At 35.4% G+C, this 23,469-nt stretch overlaps 1 protein-coding gene across 1 annotated transcript in view; it reads right to left on the reverse strand.

Moving 5' to 3' along the window:
• Positions 1-23,469, reverse strand: part of SLC25A21 (solute carrier family 25 member 21) — a 96,393-nt gene that overhangs the window by 36,796 nt on the left and 36,128 nt on the right. Inside the window, exon 2 of the mRNA XM_031553604.1 lies at positions 20,531-20,614. Within this exon, the coding sequence (XP_031409464.1) occupies positions 20,531-20,614 (84 nt within the window). The remainder of the gene's footprint in view (positions 1-20,530; positions 20,615-23,469) is intronic.

A 23,469-nucleotide genomic window follows, 5' to 3' on the forward strand; every position in this document is an offset into this window, starting at 1 on the left:
GAAAAAGAAAAAGAAAAAGAAAAGGAAAAAGAAAAAGGAAGATCCTAGCACCAGCTCTCTTCCCAGGAGCACAACACACCACTGACTAAGCCACCAGATCACTAAAGTTAAATTGTCATTGGCTGAGTCAGGTGGTTCATGCTGCAGATACTTGGATTGCTCAGAGTGAATCACTGGACAGGTAGGATCTCATCTAAATTTCAGCCTAAATCCTAATCTGAATTAAACTCTAAATTCTTAAGTAAAGATACCAAAGGCAATAAGGCTAGAGCTACAGTATCTTAGCCTACAGTTCTTCCAGCCTCAAACAGGACTTTGAGAGTGATTTTACAAAAGGAAAATAAAAATGCAGTACACCAGGAGGATTATTCGTAGTAATAACTACAATGATAAGGATGATGAGGAGCAATAATAAGTACAAGGAGTGAAAAGCTGGAGAATGAATATGTGCGGTTAGAGCAGTGTGGGAAAGCATAAGGATGCCTACCATAAGAGGGAGAATCTGTGACTGAATACATGGTCAGGAAGATTTAGAACACATTTAATGTCTGCATATAGTAATTGCTTGTTATAGGGCAAGCTCACCCTCAGCAATGTACCTGATTTAAGAAATGCTTACACATTCCTACCACAGCTTTTCCCAGGTGCTTGTTTCTATATGTGTATCATAGTCTTTCACACTCATTTGTGCTAATGTTTTTGTCGTCCTAATGTTTTTGTCATGCTAAATGTTATGACCACACTGTATACAAGATCACTGAAGAAGAATTCCAGAAAGAAAATGCAAGGTGACTAGAAACAATGAAAGTCTTCTGAAATGGAAATTTTCTTCCAAAAGAAAGAAAAATTTGTGGACATGATAGTAAAAGAAGCTGAAATGGCCGAGCCATGAGGGATGAGTAACATTGAACATTTATGGCTTGAAATTCTGTTTGGCCTGGCTGAAAGACTTTTCACTGTGCTATATTTATTCTCATGCAGATTAAAGATGACACTGATCTTCAATATAGGGAATCTAGGCAGCAGACTAGGTGGAATGTAGTAAACAGACATAAAGAGCAGGAAAGGATGCCTGGAACAGGAAAGTTACAATATCCCCTGCCAAACTGAGGTAGAAATTCAGAAATTCCTTCCTCACCCCCAAACAGTAAATAGGTGAGACTGATCTTCAGAAACAAACCGTCCTCCTCTAAAGGATTTCCTTTTCACCTCAAAGGACAAATCTGTACTATCTCATCGTCATCTGTGTCCAATCTTCCTTAAAAGAAAGGAAAAAAAAATCCTCTCTATCTTGCATCTAGTCAATTGTGCATTAAGAAAAATAATCCCTCTTGATCCCTGACAGTGACTTGCTGAAGCTCTGAAGCATGACGTAAGTGCCATCATTACTATAATGCAAACCTGCAAGTTTATGGCAGGTTCAGGGAAATGCAAGAATTCTTGTTCACAAAGCTTCATTCAGGAAGGGAGATGAGCTGGGAAACTGGAGGACAAACTAAGAAAGAATCCATCAGGATCTATCACTTTAATAGTACATATCTTCACCTAGAAACTACATTAAATAGTAGTACATTAAATAGTACTTTAAATTGCGAAGACTCAAGTAATAGCCCTCCAACAAAAGCCCTTAAGAAAAAGCCCTCTATCTGATTGGTCTGGTGCTTTTATAAATTCAGAGAAAATATTTGAAGGCTGAATTTGCCTAATTTCAGATTTCCAGGTTCTGTTTACGCTGAGCAATGTTGAAAAACCTTGAATTCACTGGTGTCAGAAAACATTTTCCATAGGTGAAAAACATGTCTATGTATAGTCATCAAGTAACTTCTCAGTGTTCTCTTTTACTACTAGAAAAATGTAACCCTTGAATTTTGTGACACAAGGTGTATTGTATTCCTAAAGCAGTTCTCTGGTGCTCTCAAATTTCTTCAGCATCTCTATTTTCTTTGAAGTGTTAATTAAATTAAGTATCATTTAATTTAGTATATCTACATTTTCTTTGAAGCATTGATTTAATTCAGTATTCAGAACTTTAATTGAGTTGTCTTACCAAAGTTGCACTTGGCATTTATCTTCTTTTTGTCTTAAGATTGTATGATCATTTTTGCGACAATGCACTGTAAGCTCATGCTAAAGCAATTATTTGTTATTATTAATTCTTTTGGTGCTAATACTACCCAAGACAATGCTCTTTATGCTTTTGATATAACAAATGTAATATGAATTCTGATTCCTCCACGAATTATTTTGTATTTGGCTATGTGAAAAGACATTTAGTTGCATGGTGACCGTGTAATTGGATGCAATTCTACATCCATTTTGCTAATCCAGCAAAACTGCAATTATGTAAATTGAATCATTTAACACTTTCATAAAATGTTCACCAAGAAAAAATCACAATATTGATGCATTTTAATGCATATTTTAACTTCTGCTTTTTGTATGTGACTTCTTTGTTTTTATTTAACCCAAACTCTTCCCACTCTTTATTGTTCTCTTTCTTGATTCAGAAAGGCTGGGCTGAATTATACATTTGATTCCAGAGATAACAATGGCTTTGAAGCAATCCCAAACCAAGCTTGGGAAAAGAAAGGCTACAACTGATAATATTTCAGCAAATGTGAGAGCATTAGTTTCACATCAGTGAAATTCTGAATTCTGTCATCTGTTTGGCAGACAGAAAATTCACCCTGCCAAGATAGCAGGGCCTGGTGATACCACAAATCTACTTTAGCCCATCTGAAGCTCCATTCTGTATTGTAGAAAAATGACTGGGCTTGTTTTCACATCAGCATAAAAAACAACAACAACAACAAAAACACAAACAAAAGGTAGAGAGGCTCTCCCTCTTGGTTGCATCATGTAAGGGCACAGACTTTTTGCCAGATGAAAGGAAGGGACAGTGTGTAGCCAAGACAGAGCGACTGGTAAAGGGATTATTTCCTCTTCTAAGTAGTTAATTTATGTCAAATGTGGGTGAAAACAGATCTTAAGAGTAGCCAGAGCTACTGGAGGCAAATGGATGGCTTGTGGGGTCTGGGCCTAGGGTGTGGAGATATTCCCTAGCCACTGTGGCTAGGATTATGACATCAAGTAGAATGCAAAATAAAGAAAACCAAGACAGACTGGCTTACTAAAGAGAAGATGCCAGAGGATTGCTAAGTCTGTTGTCAGTAAGACTGTAGTTTACAACTTGAGCTTGAATTCAACAAGCCATTTCCACTGCCTTCATGACCACTCAAACTGACCACCAGCTCTTAAACTCCAGGCACTGTAGACAGCTATTACTTTCACAAGGCATTTTCTGTAATCATGACTAGAAAGCCATTTGTTCACCTGAGGGAGAAAAAGTGGTATATGCTAATAGTGGACAGAAAGAAGATAGTCTAGATATGTCAAGATATGTAATATGTATTCTGAAGATGTCTGATAACAACTGTTTAAAAGGAGAATCATTTTATTATCTTTGTTAGCATTATTTGATTACAAAACCTTGAAAATAATTTACCAAAGTAATATAAATCAGCAAAAGAGCATCTTTTCTTTTGCTTTTTTGGTGCTATAATGTTCAATACTTATTACACAAATAATTTCTGGAAAGTGTCTGCCCCACTCAGTAAACCAATTCATGGCCCACAGACAGGTGCAGAAATGCATGAAGAAAGGCACAAAATCAAGAGCATACAGCTCTGGGCACACAGTGTAAGTGCTTGCTTCTTCTGGAGGCAGAGCTGGTTTAAAATATCCATGAAACTATAGCTTTGGTTAGGCAGAAATAAGGATGTAGCTATTCTGTCATCTTCTTGAATTCAGGTTTTTAATGTAAGGCTTACATGTTGCTGTATATTATACTCATCCAGCTGTGTTGCAATAATGGCACTTTTACCCTCTCATCAGGCAGTAATTTTGAATTTAAAAGCCTCTTTTAGGGATGGCTTCTAAAGTACAACACATACCACCTCATGAACATGGTAACTGATATGTTGACATTCCAGAGTGCTAAATAGGTGAGGATGTTGGCTTTCAGGAACAATCTCTTGCCAGATAATACTTCATTATCTGACAGACCATCTGGTTTCCAGTCCATCAGTGCTATATTAATACCATCAGCTCTCTATGCTTGATTATTGCCCAACAATTCTATTACTTTGTAAATAACAGAACTCAAAAAAAGGAGTCTTCCAGGGACTGAGCAAGACAAATCACCACTTGCTCATGTACTTGTCATTGTCATTTTTGGATAATGGCCAAAGAGTGGATTTTTTTTTCCATGTGACTCATGAATTCAGAGTACAGCATACTCCGTTTCTATCAGGAGAAGGATCACCAAATTTTAATTGCACAATATACATAAACACAGCTGGCCTAGTGACTCAGGTAGTAATGCAATATGTTACTCTCCAAATTTCTGTTTCAGGTGTGACCTCAGGACTCTTTCTATTCCAGACGTTGAAAACCGTGAGATTTACAGTGATTTACTCCTAGATTATGGAGAATTTTTAAAGGAATCTTCTTTTTCTGGGATTTCAGAAGGAATGTTTGGTCTGTAAAAAGAAGTTGTCTCTATTGGATATCCTTTTGGTGTCTGTTCACAACATCTTGTTTTAAGAATGACTAATCACAAGAACGTGCAGTTTGTAACTCTGTAAGCAATAATAGTTGATTTCTTTACAGTAAAATATACATTCCTCCAGTAAAAGAAATGTCATGACATTACAGTACTAGATCATGAAGAACAATATAGGCTGCATTTTAAAATAAAGATTTACATTAAATTATGAATCAAAATTTTGTTTTTGTGTAGTTAGTAATTGAATGAAATATTTATAAATATCAGATTCTATCTGAAGTACTTCTATTGTGAGTTTGGAAAGCTGGTGAATACTCAGCACTCATTTGTTGTCATCTCTGAGGATTTGCCTTCTGCACACAATTCCTCTTTTGACAGGAACTAGCAACAACCTTGTTTGCTCATGCAAATATTCTTTCTTTCTCTCTCTCTCAGTAGCCCTGACTTAACATTTTAGCTATCCTTCAGTGACCGATGTAATCATTACCGGCAATACACAGGCAAAGTTAAATATCTGATTCAAAATCTAGATGCCTAAGGAAATCCTGCAGCTAAGTAAATAAATCTCAGAACAAAATACTTTTGAAAAAAAGATTGTGGTTAGCTTCTAGTGAAAAAATGCATAAATAATCAATTAAAGAAAAGTTCAAATTTTTTAATTCTCTTTTCTCCCAATTAATTGAATGTTTTTCCTGTGAGTACTCAAAACACCAGTGATCATATTCTAATCAGGCATATCTCAAATCCTTTTTCCAATAATAAAACACAAGCATAAATACCAGCAAGTTACTGTGAAAGAAAGACAAAATTGTTCCAAAAAGCACTTATAAGTAGATTGTATCAGTATTAAATGCCTGTTTCAAATTTAATTGTTCTCCATAAGTCAGGTCAAACAAGAAAAAAACAGGAAACAGAAATTGTCTCAAATAGCTCTCTTGAATTCCAATTTACTACTTGATGCCTAAGAGACTTCAAAACATATGCCTCTGAGCCCAATTTCAGGGAAGTTCTTCCTCTTCTTCAGAACAATAAAATGTTAACAGTTTTGTAGACCTCAACTATGTATTTCAGCAAAGATACTACAGCAGATGGATGAAATAGGGTCAAGTTGTACATTGGTGGACTGTACTCATTATGTTGTACAAGAGCTGGCCTTGTCCCAGGGGATGCTAATGCAGGAACTAAAGCTCTGTATCCTTTGAAAACTGTGCCAAGCTGCATGCATATGCTAACAAAATAAGCAGAGATGCTGCTGCACTGCCTCAGCAATGATGTCTACAAAAACTTGGCAAGAGGCCCTGCTCTTTACTTCTACAGTCAGTGCTATCCCTGCAGCGCAGATCTGCTTTTACAGTGTGTTTTCTTTCCCAGCAAGAACAGAAATTACTCTTTAGAGGCTGTAAATGCTTCCCCTGCTGAAGCAGTTCCCACTGCCATCTCCTGCAGTTCTGCCAGCTTGGTTTGCAGGACTTTCCCCTCTCACGTCCCACACTACTCAAGAATACAATCTCAGTACCCCAAACCTCAACACTTAAAGACTCGATGCCTTGTGATGTGATTCACCAACTGCAGGCTTAAAATGCCTCACCAGGTCAAAGAGAACCTGAGTTCAACACTGAAACACTTCATGAAACAATATAATAAATATTATATGTATAAAACATGTAATGAAAAAATAACATGCCATAGTCTCTCAAAGTAGATCTGCAGCAACACATCCTGCCTGATTTCTAATCACAATTGCTCTCTGCAGCTTTGGGAATACATGTTTTGTCACACACTTGAGAGTTTACAATGGCCAGTTCCCCAGGATACGCTGGGAATGCTGGAGAGAGAAGTGAGGATGCAATATCTAATTCAAGATGTTGTAAATATGAAAATGCTGTAACTTGAGGTATTGCAATGCTGACTGAGAAGGAGGTTGATGAAATTCCCCAGACTCAAGTTTTTTCACACAAGCAGAGAACTAGGTTTCATGAGCAGAAATGGTGAAGCATATTAAAAGCTTCTCAGCACGTGACACTGCAAGGCTCAGATTCACTCTGCAGAGTGAACACTCACTGTGTCTACAGAAGCTTTAATGTCCCAGCATTTACTGCTGTGTATGTGGCTCCATGGGAAACAGCTCCTTTCATTTATGACCCATGGTTCACAACCATTCCTCAGAGACTCCTATTTCTCTTACAGTTGAGAAGATAAGCACCTACTATTTTGCAGGGAAAAGAGTGGGAGGTATTGGTTACCTCTCAACCTCTCCAAAGTAGCTTTATTGTAAGCAATTCACATTATTGCTTTCCAGTACCTCCCAACAACCAAAACTCTAAGATTAAAAACAAGATCTTTCATAAATGAAAAGTATTACAGTTTCTAGAAAACAAATGGTTAGGAAAAATAGTATAACAGATGATGCTTGGCCTATACATTTCAGTTATTGCCTAAGCAATTTTATCTGAATTCAAATTTTATACAATTCTCATGATTTTTAGAAATGCCTGTTAGACACCTGTTGCCACACTATATGTATATTACTTACATGACAGAATTATTGATATCTAAACTCTGCTTTCCACACTGGATATCTCAAAACCTTGGGCAATCATAAAATTAATGATTTTATAATTTACTATGGTGTCTTAAACACAAGTTTGGGAAATAAAACAGAAAAGACTTATAGAGAGAATGCAAAATAATTTGACAAATAATCTGCAATATTGAGGATGAATGTAGAAAGAGTACAGTGTTTACATGGAGCCCATCGCACTGTAGACTGTAATGAACACACAGCAGGACAGAATAAAATTTACGTGCTATGCTGCTATGCTCTGAAAGGCAATATGACTTTCATTTTGAATGAAATAACCCACTCAGCACAGAAGGAATCAAGGAATCTTCTAAGAAGTAGGAAAGTAGCAACAACATATCAAAGATTCCAGATTTCTTTTTAGTTTTAAAAAATAAGAATCTGAACTTGTGCACTTTGAGTAATCTGCATTTAAATTCAATATTTTCCTCTACTGAAAAACAAATCTTGTTGCTTACATGAACTTGAAAGTACACATTCCGGTTTTCAGATTGCCTTAATCTTACACAGTACCCTTTCAGAACTACTTTTGGAAATTTTTGTTCTTCCTCACCTGTCTTTGTGTCACCTTCTGGTACAGATCTCTTCCCTTTTCTCTGGCTACAACAGCTCCACAGATTCTATCTAGGTCAGATATATGCTAACAACATATTTCTTTGAGGAGATATCCCAAGAGTTAACACACAAAACTATCGATATTTCAGCATCTTTCTCCTGCCTTCCCCCTTTTCTACTGTTTTTTTTTTTTTCTTCTTCTCCTACAGGTGTGCTCAGTACTCATTTACTTCTTTGTTTTAGAGATTTAGAGATGATAGCATAAAGAGAGCATATAATGCAAATGGAGAATATATAAAAATAATGAGAAGAAGTCAATCTGTATAATACTATCACTAGCTGGAGCATGAAAATGGGTGTTGTCTGGCAGTTTTGGGTGGACTTCAGGGGATTATTAGTTTTATTAGTATTATATCTATTATATCATTGTCTACATCATCATGACAGTTTATCTTCCCAAAGAATGCTATTTATTATGTCATTTGAAATAGGAGTTGCTATAGAAAACATACTACCTAGTAAGTAAGCAGTTACGTGGATCCTTTATGGCTGTAACTAGAATTAACACCCTACTAGCCTCTAGCCATTATAAACTGTTCTGCATACAGGGTTAGTAAAAAATAAGGTCTGACACTTGAAGAGATTTTGGCTTAAAACACTCTTTTAATATGTACTACCTTTATTTATGTAGCAGAATATAAAAAGGAAATTCATTATTTATATGACACCAGAAGAAATTTTAATGAATTATAAATGCTTTGGCCACATCTGAACTTCTGACAAAATCTGCATGAAACAGATTTTGGCCAAGGACAGATTTTAACAGCCTACAAAAATTTTTAACTCTTGTCTTCATCAGAACAACTTCCAGAATAATGCCCATAAGTAAAAAAAGTATAAAATCAGAGTACAGTCTTCAAAATCTATTATAGGGATAAGAAGGATGGAAAAAAGAAAAAAATTAAGGGAGAAATACTGTGTTAATATTTAACACCTCAGGCCCTGCTTTGATTCTTTCATGTGAAATCTATCAGGTTCTATGATCAACTCTCTGTATGGTTCCATCTTTAATCAAACCATTTGTGCAGGACATAAGCTTTAAGACATAAAGTAAGATTTATATTAATGTTACTACTTAGGTGTAAAACCATATATAGTGAGAAATAGGAAAATATTTTCATGACAGGCTTGAATTCCATGTCTTAAAAGACAAAGAAAATTAAAGGACTGATATGAAGACCATAAAGTCAACAACATACTTTCCATTGACTTTAGAAGGATGTGAATCAGGCCCTTAAAGTAGCAACTCATTTACTATTGACTGCTAAATTTATTGCACTTCTTTATTTTCTCTAAGCATAACAGCATCCATTCATCAGACTGCAGTAACAAAGCCGTAACCTGATATATGACAAATATTACAAGCTCAATGGCTGATGTCCATTACTGACGGGACTTGCTCACCATTTAGAAAAGATTGGCACTGAAGGATTACTGAGCAAACATAGCACCTGAAAAAACTTGCATGCAGAAGTCTGTCATCAGGTGTGTGATCGAGGGCATTATCTGAGAACTCTGGCTCTTTATCTTCAGTTGGAAACTGCTGTAATTGCCAACAACGCTCAACAAAGAGCTTCCGTCATGGAAGGCTGAGACACCGAGCCAGTCTGGTGATGGTTTACCTTCTCAAGGCTTCATTCCTTTTTATGGATCACCTGAGACCAAGCAGCACACCAGTCTCTAATAGCTTAAATAGCAGGACAACCTAGCAAACTGATGACAATCAAGGGAAAGCCAATCCTTTTTGGTAGAAAGACAAAATTCCAAGCATTCCCTCACAGTAACTGAGAAAGACCTACTTCTTAAGCTGCATTTTCCCAAACCTTTCAATGGGATAAATAAGACAACTTTCTTGCAATTAATTCTGAGCATTTTGCAAAGACTGCTAACTCTTCTCAGATTACACTGTTCACTGGTCATTTTTTCACCTTTTAAACCACTATAATTGTTCCCATGAGTACATCATATCCTACTGGCTCTTCCTCTTTTACTAGATAAAATTTTTAAAATTTTCTGAGAGAGCTTATGAAAATCGTAATTTGCATAAAAGCATAGTTATTTTTCTTGTGTAAAATTTTTGAGATATAAAAATATAACCATGAAGTATAAAAATAACTAGTAGAAATTTGAAAAAAATATTATTTACAATTTATTAACATGAGCTGTTGAAATACTGACGGACTTATCTTATTTTTCTTAAAATTTGGCAATATATTGAATTTCAATGTGAATTTTTTGTAATATACCTGAAAGTTCTTGCTTGCCTTCTATGTATGTCTTTAGAAAAAACTGTTATTTTTCTTATGAATTTGTAATTAAATTACCAATTTATTAAGAAAACATTTTAAAAGGAGATGAAATAGTTTAATATGTTGTAAACTAATAAGCATGCAAATCTGAAGATTGTCAAAGCAATTTTTGTTTGTACATTCAGAAGTAAAGACATGTTATGTAAGGCTACATTAAAAGAAAGGCTCCAATACATGTTAGTATTTTACTTTTATCCACAAAATTGATTTAAGAAGAACTCAAATAATAAAGAAATGAATTGTATTAAGAAATGCTCTAACAGTAAGTAAACTGAATGCATATCTACACTAGGAAGCATCTGGCGCATAGAAATATTCATTCCTGTTGTGGAGTTCAACTGCTGCAGAATATAATGATTAGATGTATTGGGTTTTGGCTATCAAATTCCTATGATGCAAAAGTGTCTACTTTTTATGGCAAATCCAATTTATCAGATTAAAAGAACCTTCCAAAATCTTGCTGTACTTGAGACGCCCAATGCATGACAGTCAGTTACAGAGCAGTGGATACACACAAGTTCAGGCAAAGCCAAAATATGCAAAAATACACAAGCAGTGAAGGCAAGCTGTAAAAAAAATGCATTTCTGCCCAGATGGGAATTGATCTTGTATTCATAACTGGAGCCAATCTTTCAGTGAGAGTTACTGCCCCATACGCTGTATTAAAGCTTCAGAAATTTACTATGGAGTGTCAGCTTGCTAACCATGAAAGAAACTTTCTACGCTAGACAGTAAGACAGAACGCAACACTGTTTTTCTGTGGTTATATGCATGCATTCCTTTAAAAAAGATGCAGCAAGTTATATGTACTGCACATTTGAGGCAGGCATTTTTTACAACCAATTAAAATTATTTTTACTACATTAAAGTTATTATTTTTATTTGTACAGCAAAGAACAACAGACTGCATAAACAAAGAATGTGAAAGTTAAAAACCCCCACATCATACGTATTTAGAATTTTATTTCTTTCAGAAAAGTGATTGGCATGACAGGCAAGTGAACTGTTTGTTTTTCAGTTTGATTCTCAGAGTCATACAGAATGCAATGTGCCTTGAAATATGAATTAGCTTTCTACAGAAAATATACTTTTCAAAAATATTTCCATATGTAACGTTAATTCTTCATTTTACTTTGTTTTACTTAAGATACATTAAAAAAACCTACACATAACTGTCAAATATCCATAGATTTACATTGCCTTTTCACCTGGATTATTATTATTATTATTATTTTGTATTTATTTAGACGAATATTTTTTCCTAAGCACAAATGATCAAGCACAGATATTCTCAGCATCTAGTTTAATGGATTTCTTTTGGAATGTGAAGCATAACACCCAGAAAACCATCAAATGGGGTAATGAATATTGCAAACAGAAGAGCAATTGGTGCTGGTGTTAGAGGGACTGATCAGCACACCCAGTACTGAAGCTGCATTGGCAGCTTTACGTCTCTGTAAAACATTCTCCTAATGAAGATACATTTTAAAAGTTTATCATATAATTGTATTCATCTTATGCACTTAAGAAGACACTAAAGTAATGTAGTGTTAAAAAAAAAAAGGAAAAAAAAGAGAAAATGTATTTTTTCAGCATATGGAGTAATGAAAAGTTGTTAATAAAAATGCTAAAGATAACATATAATTAACCTGCCTTGAAAACATGAAAATGATATATATTGGAAAAAAAACCCTATTAAATAAGTAAATTTATAAATGTAATCTTATTACATCTTCATAATTTACAACTAAAGTGATGAGCAAATTGTATACTGTAAAGCTCAAATTATTCCTGAAGTGAAAATGTTTTATCAGTGAATGCAATGCTTCATTTTGCATAGGATTTTCACCTGCATCTTTTAGAGATTAAATATATAAGGGATTGAAGTGAATCAGTTATACATAAATAAAGAACTGAGGACTACGGTAATCAAAATGATTGACATAAAAGAGACAAAACTTTGTTTTCAGACGTAACAAGTGAAGAAAATGATGTTAGATGAACTAAACATATGCAAATTAAAGAACAGTATAACAGCATCATTATAAATAAATATGAAATACAGTCTAAGAAATGTGCTAACTGTATGTTGTCTGATTTGTTAGGTATAGATGTAAAAAAGTAATCCAGGTTTTTAATTTTTTCCTCTTCAATTTACAACTTACAGACTTGCACTTTAAAAAGAAGGCTTTTGACCTGAAAAACTGTTGCTCATTTTCACATACATGCTTCCTACAATCCAAATAAAAATGCTTTACTTTGCATTTTATGCTGTCTGCCAGGTATTTCCTGTGAACATCCCATCTAAAATCTCTTGGTCCTAGTAACTAATGTCTGTAAAGAAAATCCTGGCAAAACTACAGTTCTAATCTTTGAGAGCAGCCATTTTAAACAGAAAGCTGCTTTAGTTGTGTTGACAATCACATTTTAAACTGATTCCTTCCAGATGAAAAGATGCTTTTTCAAACACTGCAATAAAAGTGTAAAGTCAGCTGTTCCAAGCATATAAAAGTGATTTATCTGTTCTCTGGTCACTGTTTTCCCTTGGTATAGTGGAATTTTTCTTTTAAGGAATAGGTTAACAATTCATTGCTACTAGAATCACAAATCACAGAGAAGTAAACAGTTTGCCTCTAAAAGAACTGCAGTGCATAACTGAAATTAATTTTGCATTTCAAGATGCATATATGATTGTGATTGCGTTTATGAAATGTTAACCAATAATAGCTAGATATACCTAACAGACACACTGAATTTTGATAGGTGACTATTGACAATGTCATACTCAGATTTTGGAGCTATTACCATTCATAGGAAAGAAGGCATTGTCTGGATTTCAGCTCCCTTCCTCTACCTGCAAATGAACCTGACAGCACTGCACAGGACTGGGTTAGAGAAATCCCCCACCCCTCAGGGCTAGAAGCAGTTGTAGTCTTTATAAATAAAGTTTTAATTCTGGTGGCAGAATATATGTATGCGATTTCAGAAACGAAAAGCTGCACAGAGACAGAGCCCCCTGAAGCAGCATGATCCAGAAATAGGACTTATGCAGAAACCAGCCTCTCAATCTTGAAAGAGCAATTCATTACATCTTTGCTCAGAGGACATGCAGCCTGCCTGTGACCACTGCTGATAGTGCCTCAGTTTCTGACTTGAAAGCTCTTAGCTCACTAGCTGAGAATTTTCTCACAGCTCTGGGTGAGCCAAAGAAGCCCTGGAGAAGGGTGATATGATGGGGACGGTGTGAGTCTTCCCAGCTTCCCAACTCTAGATGGCTCTGCTTAGCATCTCAGCTGCCTGCTCTCCACTGAGCGCTGCTGGCTCAGGGCTTGGCACTACACTGCAGCACCAAGTGGGGCAAAATTGTCCCCACTGAGGTCCCAGGTGTGAGCTCCTGCCTGGAGGGGTGTTTGGCAGTGATGTTCTCCACCCTTAGAGAACATGATGTTGCGGGAAGTATAATATTTTCTGTATTCTAGACTCAAATGTGTTTTTAAAATAAGCGTAATTATAACATTGATTTCTTTAAGCAATATGACAAATACACCTGAATCTAGCACAAAACAAATAGGGTAAAATGATAAATATTTTTGAATGTTCACATCATAAGACTAAAAATTAAAGCTCTGCTTGTATTTTGCTAACCAAAGTAGATAAAGGCAGATTGTAAACAATCCTTTGTATCTCCTTACTACTCTAATCTTATAATACAGTCACCTATATCCAAACCAAACCCTACAGAAATTATTGCTATAAATATAATCATCTAAAGAGCTATATTTATGTGATATTAGTAAAACACAAAGACATATAACGCTAAGATTAAAACAATCTGAAAATATTTGAAATCTTAAAAAATATGACTTGAACATTTAAAAATACAAAACAGATAACCAGCATAAACTGGCCTTAGCAAACAGTAACAAGTAAAACCAGTTAAGGCCTGGCCTTTTCACTTCCAAGGTGCTTATAAGATTTACATAATTTTATCATGTTCTTTTCCTATGGGAAATAAAGGAGCATGTGCTTCATCTTTAAGGCATCTGATCCTCAGAAATGATTCTCTAAAAGTGTCCCTGTTTACTGCGTTGCTATATATACCAGATCAGGTTTTGCAAGTAAAACGTCTGTCCGCCAGTAATAAAAATGTGGTTGGCCAAATGCTGCTTGCAGTTACACCAGTGCAACCTCATTGTATTCCAGAAAACTGCACACATAAAACTGGGAATAAAAGTTTTTCACATTCCAGAGCCATTTCTTATATTTTCAAGTGTTAACATATGAAGATGGGGGTAGGGAATTGATGGGGAGGAACAGAGAATTGCTGCATGAGCAGGATGATGAAAACCTGCTGACAGTAACATTGGTGTAAGTGCTCTGGCTGCCTGCAGACAATGCAGCCCATCCGGCAGGGCACTGGGTTTGCTGTCAGGATATCTGGCTACAGGCCTAAAACTGCATGCAGCTCCACAGAAAGCCAGAAAACAGACTGCCCCAAAAGTGATCAGACTTACTTATGAATTATTCATCCAATTCACACATTCTGAAGTGCTCAGATATTAAAATGATACTGTGGGGCAAACAAATTACATGGTGTCAGGCTGCTTCATGAGAAACATCTTTATTCATGCTCCTGTCCACGTCTATTCTACTGCCTGGCACTTTACACCCCTGTATTCCCAACTGTGCAAATAAGATAATGATGCTTCCTTTTTCAGCAAGGTGTTTTGAGATGTGTATATTAGAAGAATGGTTTTCAGCTTTGTTTCATGACTGACCAGTGTTGCAAAAGCATCCAGTCACTTGGGGCTGTTGGCAAAACTTCACTGAATTATGAACAGGGTCATTTTTATCTACTAAGAGATTAAAAGAATGTATGAATATTTTATGAGTAGGTATACATATAAGTGTACATACACTTTAAAACGTTACCAGGGATCAAAATTTCCTAAGATTTTTGCTGTTTTTACTGGGAAATGAGACAAAATTTAAATACCAAATGTGAATGTTAATTTACAGAAGAAAGCACAGTACACATCACCTTCAAATAGCCAAAAGATTCTCCTATGTGGCAATGCTCAATCTAAAACCTTGAAACCATAATATAAATCACAGTCTTAAAGCAAATAACCTGAAAAATCTGTCAGTTAACATTTCTGCCTTTCTCTTCTCCAAACTTAAAAGCAATCTTAATGGTAATTTTACCCAAGGTTGTTCCATCATTTAAATTTTATGGCTTAATGCCCATTCAGGGTAAAAACACAAATGATGGTTTTTAGATGCAAGTGCAAACAGACTACAGACAATCAAATGCAACTGAAAACAGTAAGGTCAGATAAGTATGATATTACACATAGGTCTAAGAGTACGGATGAAGTGAGAGTAAATGGCACTGGAAACAGCTGTGTTGTATATGCTGCCTGTATGCATACTGCAGGGTAAAGAGAGGTATACTATTGACTATGGACTAAGTAGATTCAGAATAGGTACAGATAGACATTTTGATACTGCAGTGCTCTTTTTTGTATCTTCACTGTCACTTTAGCAATCATGTTATTATATGTTTCTAGGGCAGACATGTAAGTCTAGAAAAGAGATTCATGTATGTATATATATTTCTGAAGTGTAAGTGCTAGCAGACCTTTCTAAGCGTTCATGTGGGAGTTTCTGTCCTTGTAGTAGGGAGCAGTAGAGAAAACATGCCTTCAGCTGGTAAGAATATAGTCCTCAAAAGTGCTGATGCAGGTGGGTCTGTGTGAAGGAATCAGGTTCCAGAGAGCAGTGATCAAGCACAAGTCCCAGTTCACCTCTGCTGCTCATGGTATAGGTGTTAAAATGAAACCAAAGAGTGGGGCAGATATCTGCGGCAGGAAACATCTTAATCTACCACTTCTGTTTGCTTCAGAGCACTTCAGTCAGAGTCTGAAGTCTGATCTTTTGATACCACAGGAATTTATGCCACCAGTAAGTAGAAATGGATTTCTGCTTTGTAACTGCTAGATGGGAAAAGGGATTTTTGGCATGATTAACCACATCACACTTCCCTGGTAGGCAATTTCATTGAAAGATTCATGCACAAAGTAGCTAAGCATTTGTATGTTGTATAACATTTATTTGGCAGCCTCTTGATATGCCTCCTCAGCCCAGCTGGAAGAGCAGACATATAGCTGGGCGCCAGAAATGGGCAACGATGAGTGCTGGTATCAGAGACCAGAGGTGGTTTGCAGGGCTGACAGTCCTGCAAACCCTCCTTCCCTGCTTGCTGGCAATTAGAAGCAACAAAGTATCATCCCTCCCCCTCCCCCCAGGAGCAGGGCTTCAGCACTTGTCACCACAGCAGACATCCAAGGGGTAGTGACGAGACAAATGGGAGTGCTAGCAAATTCCTTAATCAATGAATTATTGCTGGTAAAACATAAGCCAGGAATCTTCCAGCTTCTGCACGTTTGCTGACAACTTAGCATTCATTCAGCTCCTGCTTAGCCTTGGCTGTTCTCCCACCTGCTCCACCCATAGCTAACAAGTTTCATGCAGCTTTAAAGCCTAATCCCACTAATGTATGAGTCAGGGTGCTGCTTAGTAAAAGAAAGGTGTGTGGTCATATAGGCACTTACAGGTATAACTGAGTGGTAAGACCGCTCTGAAAAGACAGAAATAGTTGTAAAACTTATTGGGCTTTTTTTGTTGATGTTGTTGTTTTACTGGGAGGTTCCTTTCCAAACCGAATTCAACATGAATAATCAAATAACTCAGCAGAAGTAATGAGATCTCAAATGATCAATAATTATAGTTTTTTGTAGTTTCCCAGGGCCATCTTAGTCCTAAGAAAAGCTAACAGCGCTTTAAACTTACTAAAATATTGAGTTATGAAACTAGAAACCAGGATGCTACTACCCTTTCTGTTTCAGGCAAGCTGTCCAACATATGAAAAAAGTAACAAGTTTCGTTACTAAGTGCCTATCAAAAAAGCCAACTGTAAGCCAGAACATTTACTGTTAAAATTATGAGCCCATGAAAATTTAAGTTTATATGAACAAAGTTGTTTACAGACCCAAAATAACAGCATCTATCATTTTAGTGCTACTCTAAATTAAGATAGTGCTGATGGGCATAGTTTTCCATTCCTAATACAAGACACAACACCATATGTCTTTAATATAAAGCTATACTGTTGGCTTATTCTTACATTTCATATTCATATTTAAGTCATTATCAAAGAAGCGAGTGAATACAAATGTAGTGAAAACGTCAACAATACAATACAAAAATCAGTCATCTAACATCTAACTTATTTGTAGGACCTAAAAAGAATGAAAAGTTTTTACTATTAATGGTTTCAGTTAATCCTCTATCCAATATCAATAAACATGAGATTATTTTTATGTTGGCTATAAAGCTGTCACCCCTCAATAAACAGATATACACCTGGTGGTTTTACCTCTGCTGTCAAAGATCTGTCAATACATGCAGCATCTCATAAGTGAAACCAGAGAAAGGCAGAGGAAAGGCTCCTAGTGAATATAGCTGGGCAGAGGTTGTTCAGAGAGAATTCATGGAGCTGTTGTCCAGCTTTCCTTCAGTGAGTCTCAATTAAATTTTAAGTTTTGTGGTCCCCATTTTCTTGTAAGACAAGAAAAGAGTTTCAAGGGATGGATCCCCATGGAGGAGATTTACTTCCATTCAAAGAGTTCACTAAAGTTTGGGAGCTGGGGGAAGAGAGCTTTTGTAGGTTTTTGTTTGTTCATTTGTTTGTTTGTTTTTTCCCTGTATTTTTTTCTTTAAGAAATTTCTAATGTTTTGTAGAAAAAAAAAAAAGGAATCTTCAGAATCTTTGGAAAGGACACTATTTCACTAGTGGTTGTACTGGAAACATTTTATCTGCCCTTTTCATTACAACATGGAGGAAATCATAGTGATGGTTAAAGAAATCTTGGCCACCATTCCTGATGAGTTTTCCACGAAAATATCAGATTGTTACTGTGATAAAAATGATGAAGTGGCAGTTATTATGGAATTGACATGGGGCATCATTTCATTTGATGAAATTCCCCAGATTTACACACTCAAATCTGGATACGTCATGTGTTGTTTTTGTTTGCTTGATATCTGAATATGAAGCCCTTTCTGGTGCTCTCTTCTGTATAATTTAGTGGCCGGACAAGGAAAGGATATTTGGGTTTAAGGTTTTCATTAACTTAAAGATTTAAAATAATCTCTCACATTTCCCTTGAAGGATTAGTTGATTACTTTTGCTCTTTGTTAGCCAACTTTTAAGACTATATTATATCTGAGATCTCCTATTTTTTGCCTTCTGTTGACTACTGATGACTAATTTTATGTAACTTTCTGTCTCTAACTTTCTGGACAAAAGTAGCTACTCAGAAGAATTTGCCTTTTGTTTACATCAGTATAGTCTACATTGCAATTGGTAGGTAAAAATCTCTATTAGCTCTACCGTGCTGAAAGTTTAATGCAAGCCCCTGCTCGGTTGTTATTTAAATCTATAACAATTTCATGTAATTATATTTATTCCCAGTTAAAGTTTCAAGCCTTAGTACTCAGAAATTTATTTTTAAAAAATCTAGCTTTGTTCAAGTATTGAGGCATAAGCATTCCACAGAAAAAAAGCCCACAGCATTCATCTTTCCTCTCTGAAGCTCATTCACAGATGATTACTGTACTAACACACTTCAACATTTCTCCATAGTCAAAAAGTTAATGTGTTATGTAGCATACTGACACATCACATTGACTATTGGGAAAGTGAAAACAAAATCAAATCCACTGAATGGACATAGCTGTATCTCTGAGAAGCATTTGAAAAGCAGAACATATTAAAAAAAATGGAAGATAAAGCATTTATTTCCTTTCCCCAAAAAATTAATAATAAGGCAATTATATCTTACATGGTACATTGACACTTGCAGCATTTTACTAGTATTTTATGCATGTGGGTTTTACAAATATTTAATTACACAATATAATCATGTAGGCAGTAAAGCAAGATCCTAAATAAATTAGCTTGGAAGCAGTCTCTTGATTTAGACTGTTTCTCCAGACACGTCTCCCCATCGCTAATTTTACATTTTGAGACTTGTCAATAATATAAAAAATAATAGTGAGCTTGACTTAATGCTCACTGTTTTAATTTTGAATCTATTTCTGAAAAAAAAATAAAATTAGATTGACATGAAAATAAATATTACTATTTTTCTATAGAGAAAACATTAAAAAAAATCTTTCTAGAAGGAGCATACTCAATTTAGAAAACCCCAGAAGCCATAGATTATAATTTTTGTGATCCTTTTAGCTTTGGGACTTTTCAGCGCCTTGTAGGTATAATGCACAGCATTAGTCTTTCATCAGAAATAAATCTACCACTGATAAGGGCAAATATGACAATTCCCCTCCTTAACACCTTAGTGAAGTATCTCTACATCTCTCCTTAGCAATTCAAATCTAATTCTATATCTATATACATATGTAGTGTAATGTAGCTAATTATCACTACAAGAAAAAAAAGTGGGTCTAGTTCTTCATTTTCACTGCTACTTTTGCCTCTACTTTTCCAGTACAACTTCTGGCCAGAAGAAATCTGTGCCCTGTTGCACTTATGCTGCCTCCACATGTGGTATCTATAGTGCTCTTTATGAGCACAACTCCATTTTGATCAATATATGGACAAAAAAAGGTTGCAATTACGTTTGCAAAGTTCTTACGGAAAGTCTACCAGCTATTCAAAACTTGGATTGACTAATTAGAGCCACCTTGATTAAAGGCTAACTCCTGAAGAGCTCCTGTGGATAACAGGCTTAACTAAGCATGTGATCAGTCCCATTACATTCACTGGCTTTAACAGGACTGCCCATAAAATTAAGCGTGTATTTAAATGCTGCCCTGGATCAGAGCCCACATCCCTCAGGAGCTGTGGCTCAGAGAGCAGTGGTACCTTCTGAAGCCAGTTTGATTCAGGTGGCTAAGGCCCATAACTCCTTTCCTATATTCTGTCCAATTGAAAACTTGTGGAATTTTACTCACAGAGGTCTTGGAATCACTGCATACCACAGCTAACTGGGAATACCTGTTCATCAGAGCTAGGAAACAAGCACTTCACTCAACTCAAGCTCAGGCAGAGCTAGTTCAGAAAACCAGGAAAACAGGGTATAAGAGCCTAGACACTGAAATGCACTGCTGTGGCCTTCCAGCTCCCAGCACTGAAACAGAGTTTACTCAAGTATCTCTGCACAGCTGTTCATCACAGTCTTTAAACATATCCTAATGGCAAAATTTGGGATTGAGAGTGTAAGCAATGGTAGGGCTTTTTACATTATGATCATTATGTAAGACTAAATGTTTGTTGAATTCTGGCAGTTGCATAAAGAGGATCTAATGTCTGGAAAATGGATGATTAAAAAAAGGTCACATAAAATTGACAATTTTAAAAACATATACTCTTACCCTTCTCTCTGGAAAATAGTCCTAAAACAGTCCCCCAGGTTCTTGTAACTGGTAGGATCGGTTTTCCCTCTTTGAATTTGGAACCTAAAAAAAATATAATTTACATCACAGCATGAGAAGTTAGGGATTTAAAGTCACTTTTAACTTTCCAATTATTATATAAAAGGAGTTTTAAAGGTCTTTTTACATATCTGATTCATTATTATATACTGTTCCTGATATACTTATTAACACTGTTTTCATAGAAGCTGTTAAACCAAGGAAAAATAGAGCTTTAGTAGTAATTTTTTTTGTAGTTTATGGAACTCACAGTATAACTATCACCTTTGACATTTACACCTCCTTCTAGTTGTTTGAAAAATAAGCTGTTAACCCTGTGCCTGATCCAAAGCCCACTGAAACTAATAGGAGCCCTTGAATCAAACCCTGTTTTTGAAAATCTGAAATGGAATACTGTTGTGTGAATCCACTGTGCAGTTTCCTTCTTTTTATATTTGATGCAGTTACAATAAAAATCAATCAGAGAAATGGCCATTTTTTGCAATTTATGAAGAAGACAAATACTAAAACAAAGCAAGGGATTATTTTAAATAAAACTGTTTTCTCCATTCATATTTTCACAATAAAAATTTCAACTGAAAGGCCTAGAAAGAAAAATCAAGATTTTGTTTACGGTTGTAAACATATTTTTATTTACAATTTTTGAATAGTAACAATAAGAGTAACATATATATTTGTAGTATATTATTTTACTCAATATCCCAGTTAGATTATCCTACTTCTTGCAGTTTTAAAACTGCAGACAAGACATTCGACAAAATAGTATGGATAAATTTTGAATACTTTTGTAGTAAAATATCTTTTATAACTGTTGAGATTATTATATAGAATTCAAATCAACCAACAAACAAAACAAACACTGATATGATTAATTTCAGTCTGCAAGAGCCTTCTATTAGGCAACTGGTAAATTGGCTTTATCACTACGTATAATAAGAATTCTAATCAGCAAATGTTTTCTACATATATACATTTATTTTGAAAAAGTAATAGCCACTGCTCTTAGAAACATTTATTGTTAATCATTCTGATTGTCACACTAGCTCTCATTAAAATACAGAGGTATGAAGATATTTTTAACTCAGTGTTAAACAGCAGTGTTTTCTTTCTCACCAGAATGCAGTAGGATCAAAACAATGCTTATATTGGGACAAAAGACATTTATTGTTTTTAACATCAGTATTTCCTAAGTTGTGTTCTGTGCTAACACATCTAAAGTTTTATTCACTTTGAGGAAAAAAAAATCCAATGATGTAATACAATTCTTTGGGTAGTTATGAAAGCAAGCCCACACCTTTTTTGAAAACAGTCAGAAGGAAACACTGAGCCCCTCCGTAGTTCTAATAAAAGTAGTTCAGGCACATCTGGGATCTCTATCTGGGGTAACTTCTTTTATTAGCAGGAGAATGTGCTGCCAAGTTGGCAGAGAGGAGAATGCTATTCAATAGGCTTATGCTCAAATAAGAGCTGATGCATAACATTTTGTCTGAAAAGAACTCTGGGGAAGGCTAATAGTTGAAAATGCCTCAGTGTCATTGCACCAAGTCCAATAGTAATATCAGCTACAGAAGCTTTTACGCTGCAGTAACCAAACAACTAACATTATCATTGAAAGTAGACTCTAATCAAATATGAATATATTTAGAACTTGATTATGTATACTTCTCATTTCAAAACCAAAAATGTCTTTATTTCAGGAAATCTTGCAGAAATTCACCAGTAAATTAGTTGTTCTCATGTACATATTTCAGAAGGAAAGCTTTCTTAATTCAAAGCTTTTCTTAAGTTTCAAGATTTGGCTGACTTGTAAATTCAGAACAAAGCATTACTGTTTCTAAAGCATCCTCAGAACAGCGTACTTTCCTTCTCTCTTGCTTTGCAAATGCTCAAGCTTATCCTTCCAGAACATATGCAAGCTTCCCAGTTATGTGTGCATGCACAAGTGCTTGTAGAACGGCAGCATTAATCACTTGCTGTGCATCTCAACAACACAGTGAAAATATATAATTTGGCTTTACAATTATAGTTTATCAATTTCTCAACGAAATTAAAATGATTTATTAAAAAGACATCTTTGACAGCAATACTGAAAATCATAACGAAATACATGAAAAAAATATGTAATTTCTTTATTTTGGATGAAGAAACACAAGGTTTATTTCTCACTAAAAAGTTAAATAAAAGGGATTTGCATTTATTTTTATTTTCTTTCCTTTTGTTTTAAAGTAGATAAGACTTCAGTATTAAATGAGTTCATTTGTAACACTGAGTTACATGAGTAACATATTCCCTCCTTTAGGGTTTTTGGATCCATTCCTTCCCTAGTAAATCTTTTTTATAGCTTTAACAGCAATCCTAAAATACATGCCAATTATGTGCTTCAACCTAGATCTGCAAATTGCATTCTTTGATTCAGAATTGTTTGCCTCAATAAAATCATGTGTAACTTCTTAATGAACTTGCTAATTGTTCACCAGCAGTTGTTATAAGAAGCTCAAGGAGGATTTGAAAAAATGTCTGTTAGTTTTTCTGGAGGCAACAGCCCCAGTATCTTATTAATACAGAAGAGTGAAAACATTCACTTTAGAAAACAATCTGACCTGTTTTTAATGATTGTTTAGAGGAATGAATACAACTGGGGGATTCATAATGGCTTTCTCTGCTTCAAATGCATTTCTTTCTAAAATCCTTTGGATTTCATACATTTTTTGAAAACTGGATGCCTGCCTTGCAAGATACCAGCTTTGCTAGAACAAAAATGATAAACTAATATATAATCAGAGCACTAATTTCTGATCTAACTAATTATTTTGATGTCTGAAAGGCTCTATGTGCAGTCATTGATCAGTGATGTGCTGAACAGACAGCGAGGCAGACTG

The sequence above is a fragment of the Meleagris gallopavo genome, chromosome 5, assembly GCF_000146605.3.
Source record: "Meleagris gallopavo isolate NT-WF06-2002-E0010 breed Aviagen turkey brand Nicholas breeding stock chromosome 5, Turkey_5.1, whole genome shotgun sequence".
In the NCBI taxonomy this organism is placed as follows: domain Eukaryota; kingdom Metazoa; phylum Chordata; class Aves; order Galliformes; family Phasianidae; genus Meleagris; species Meleagris gallopavo.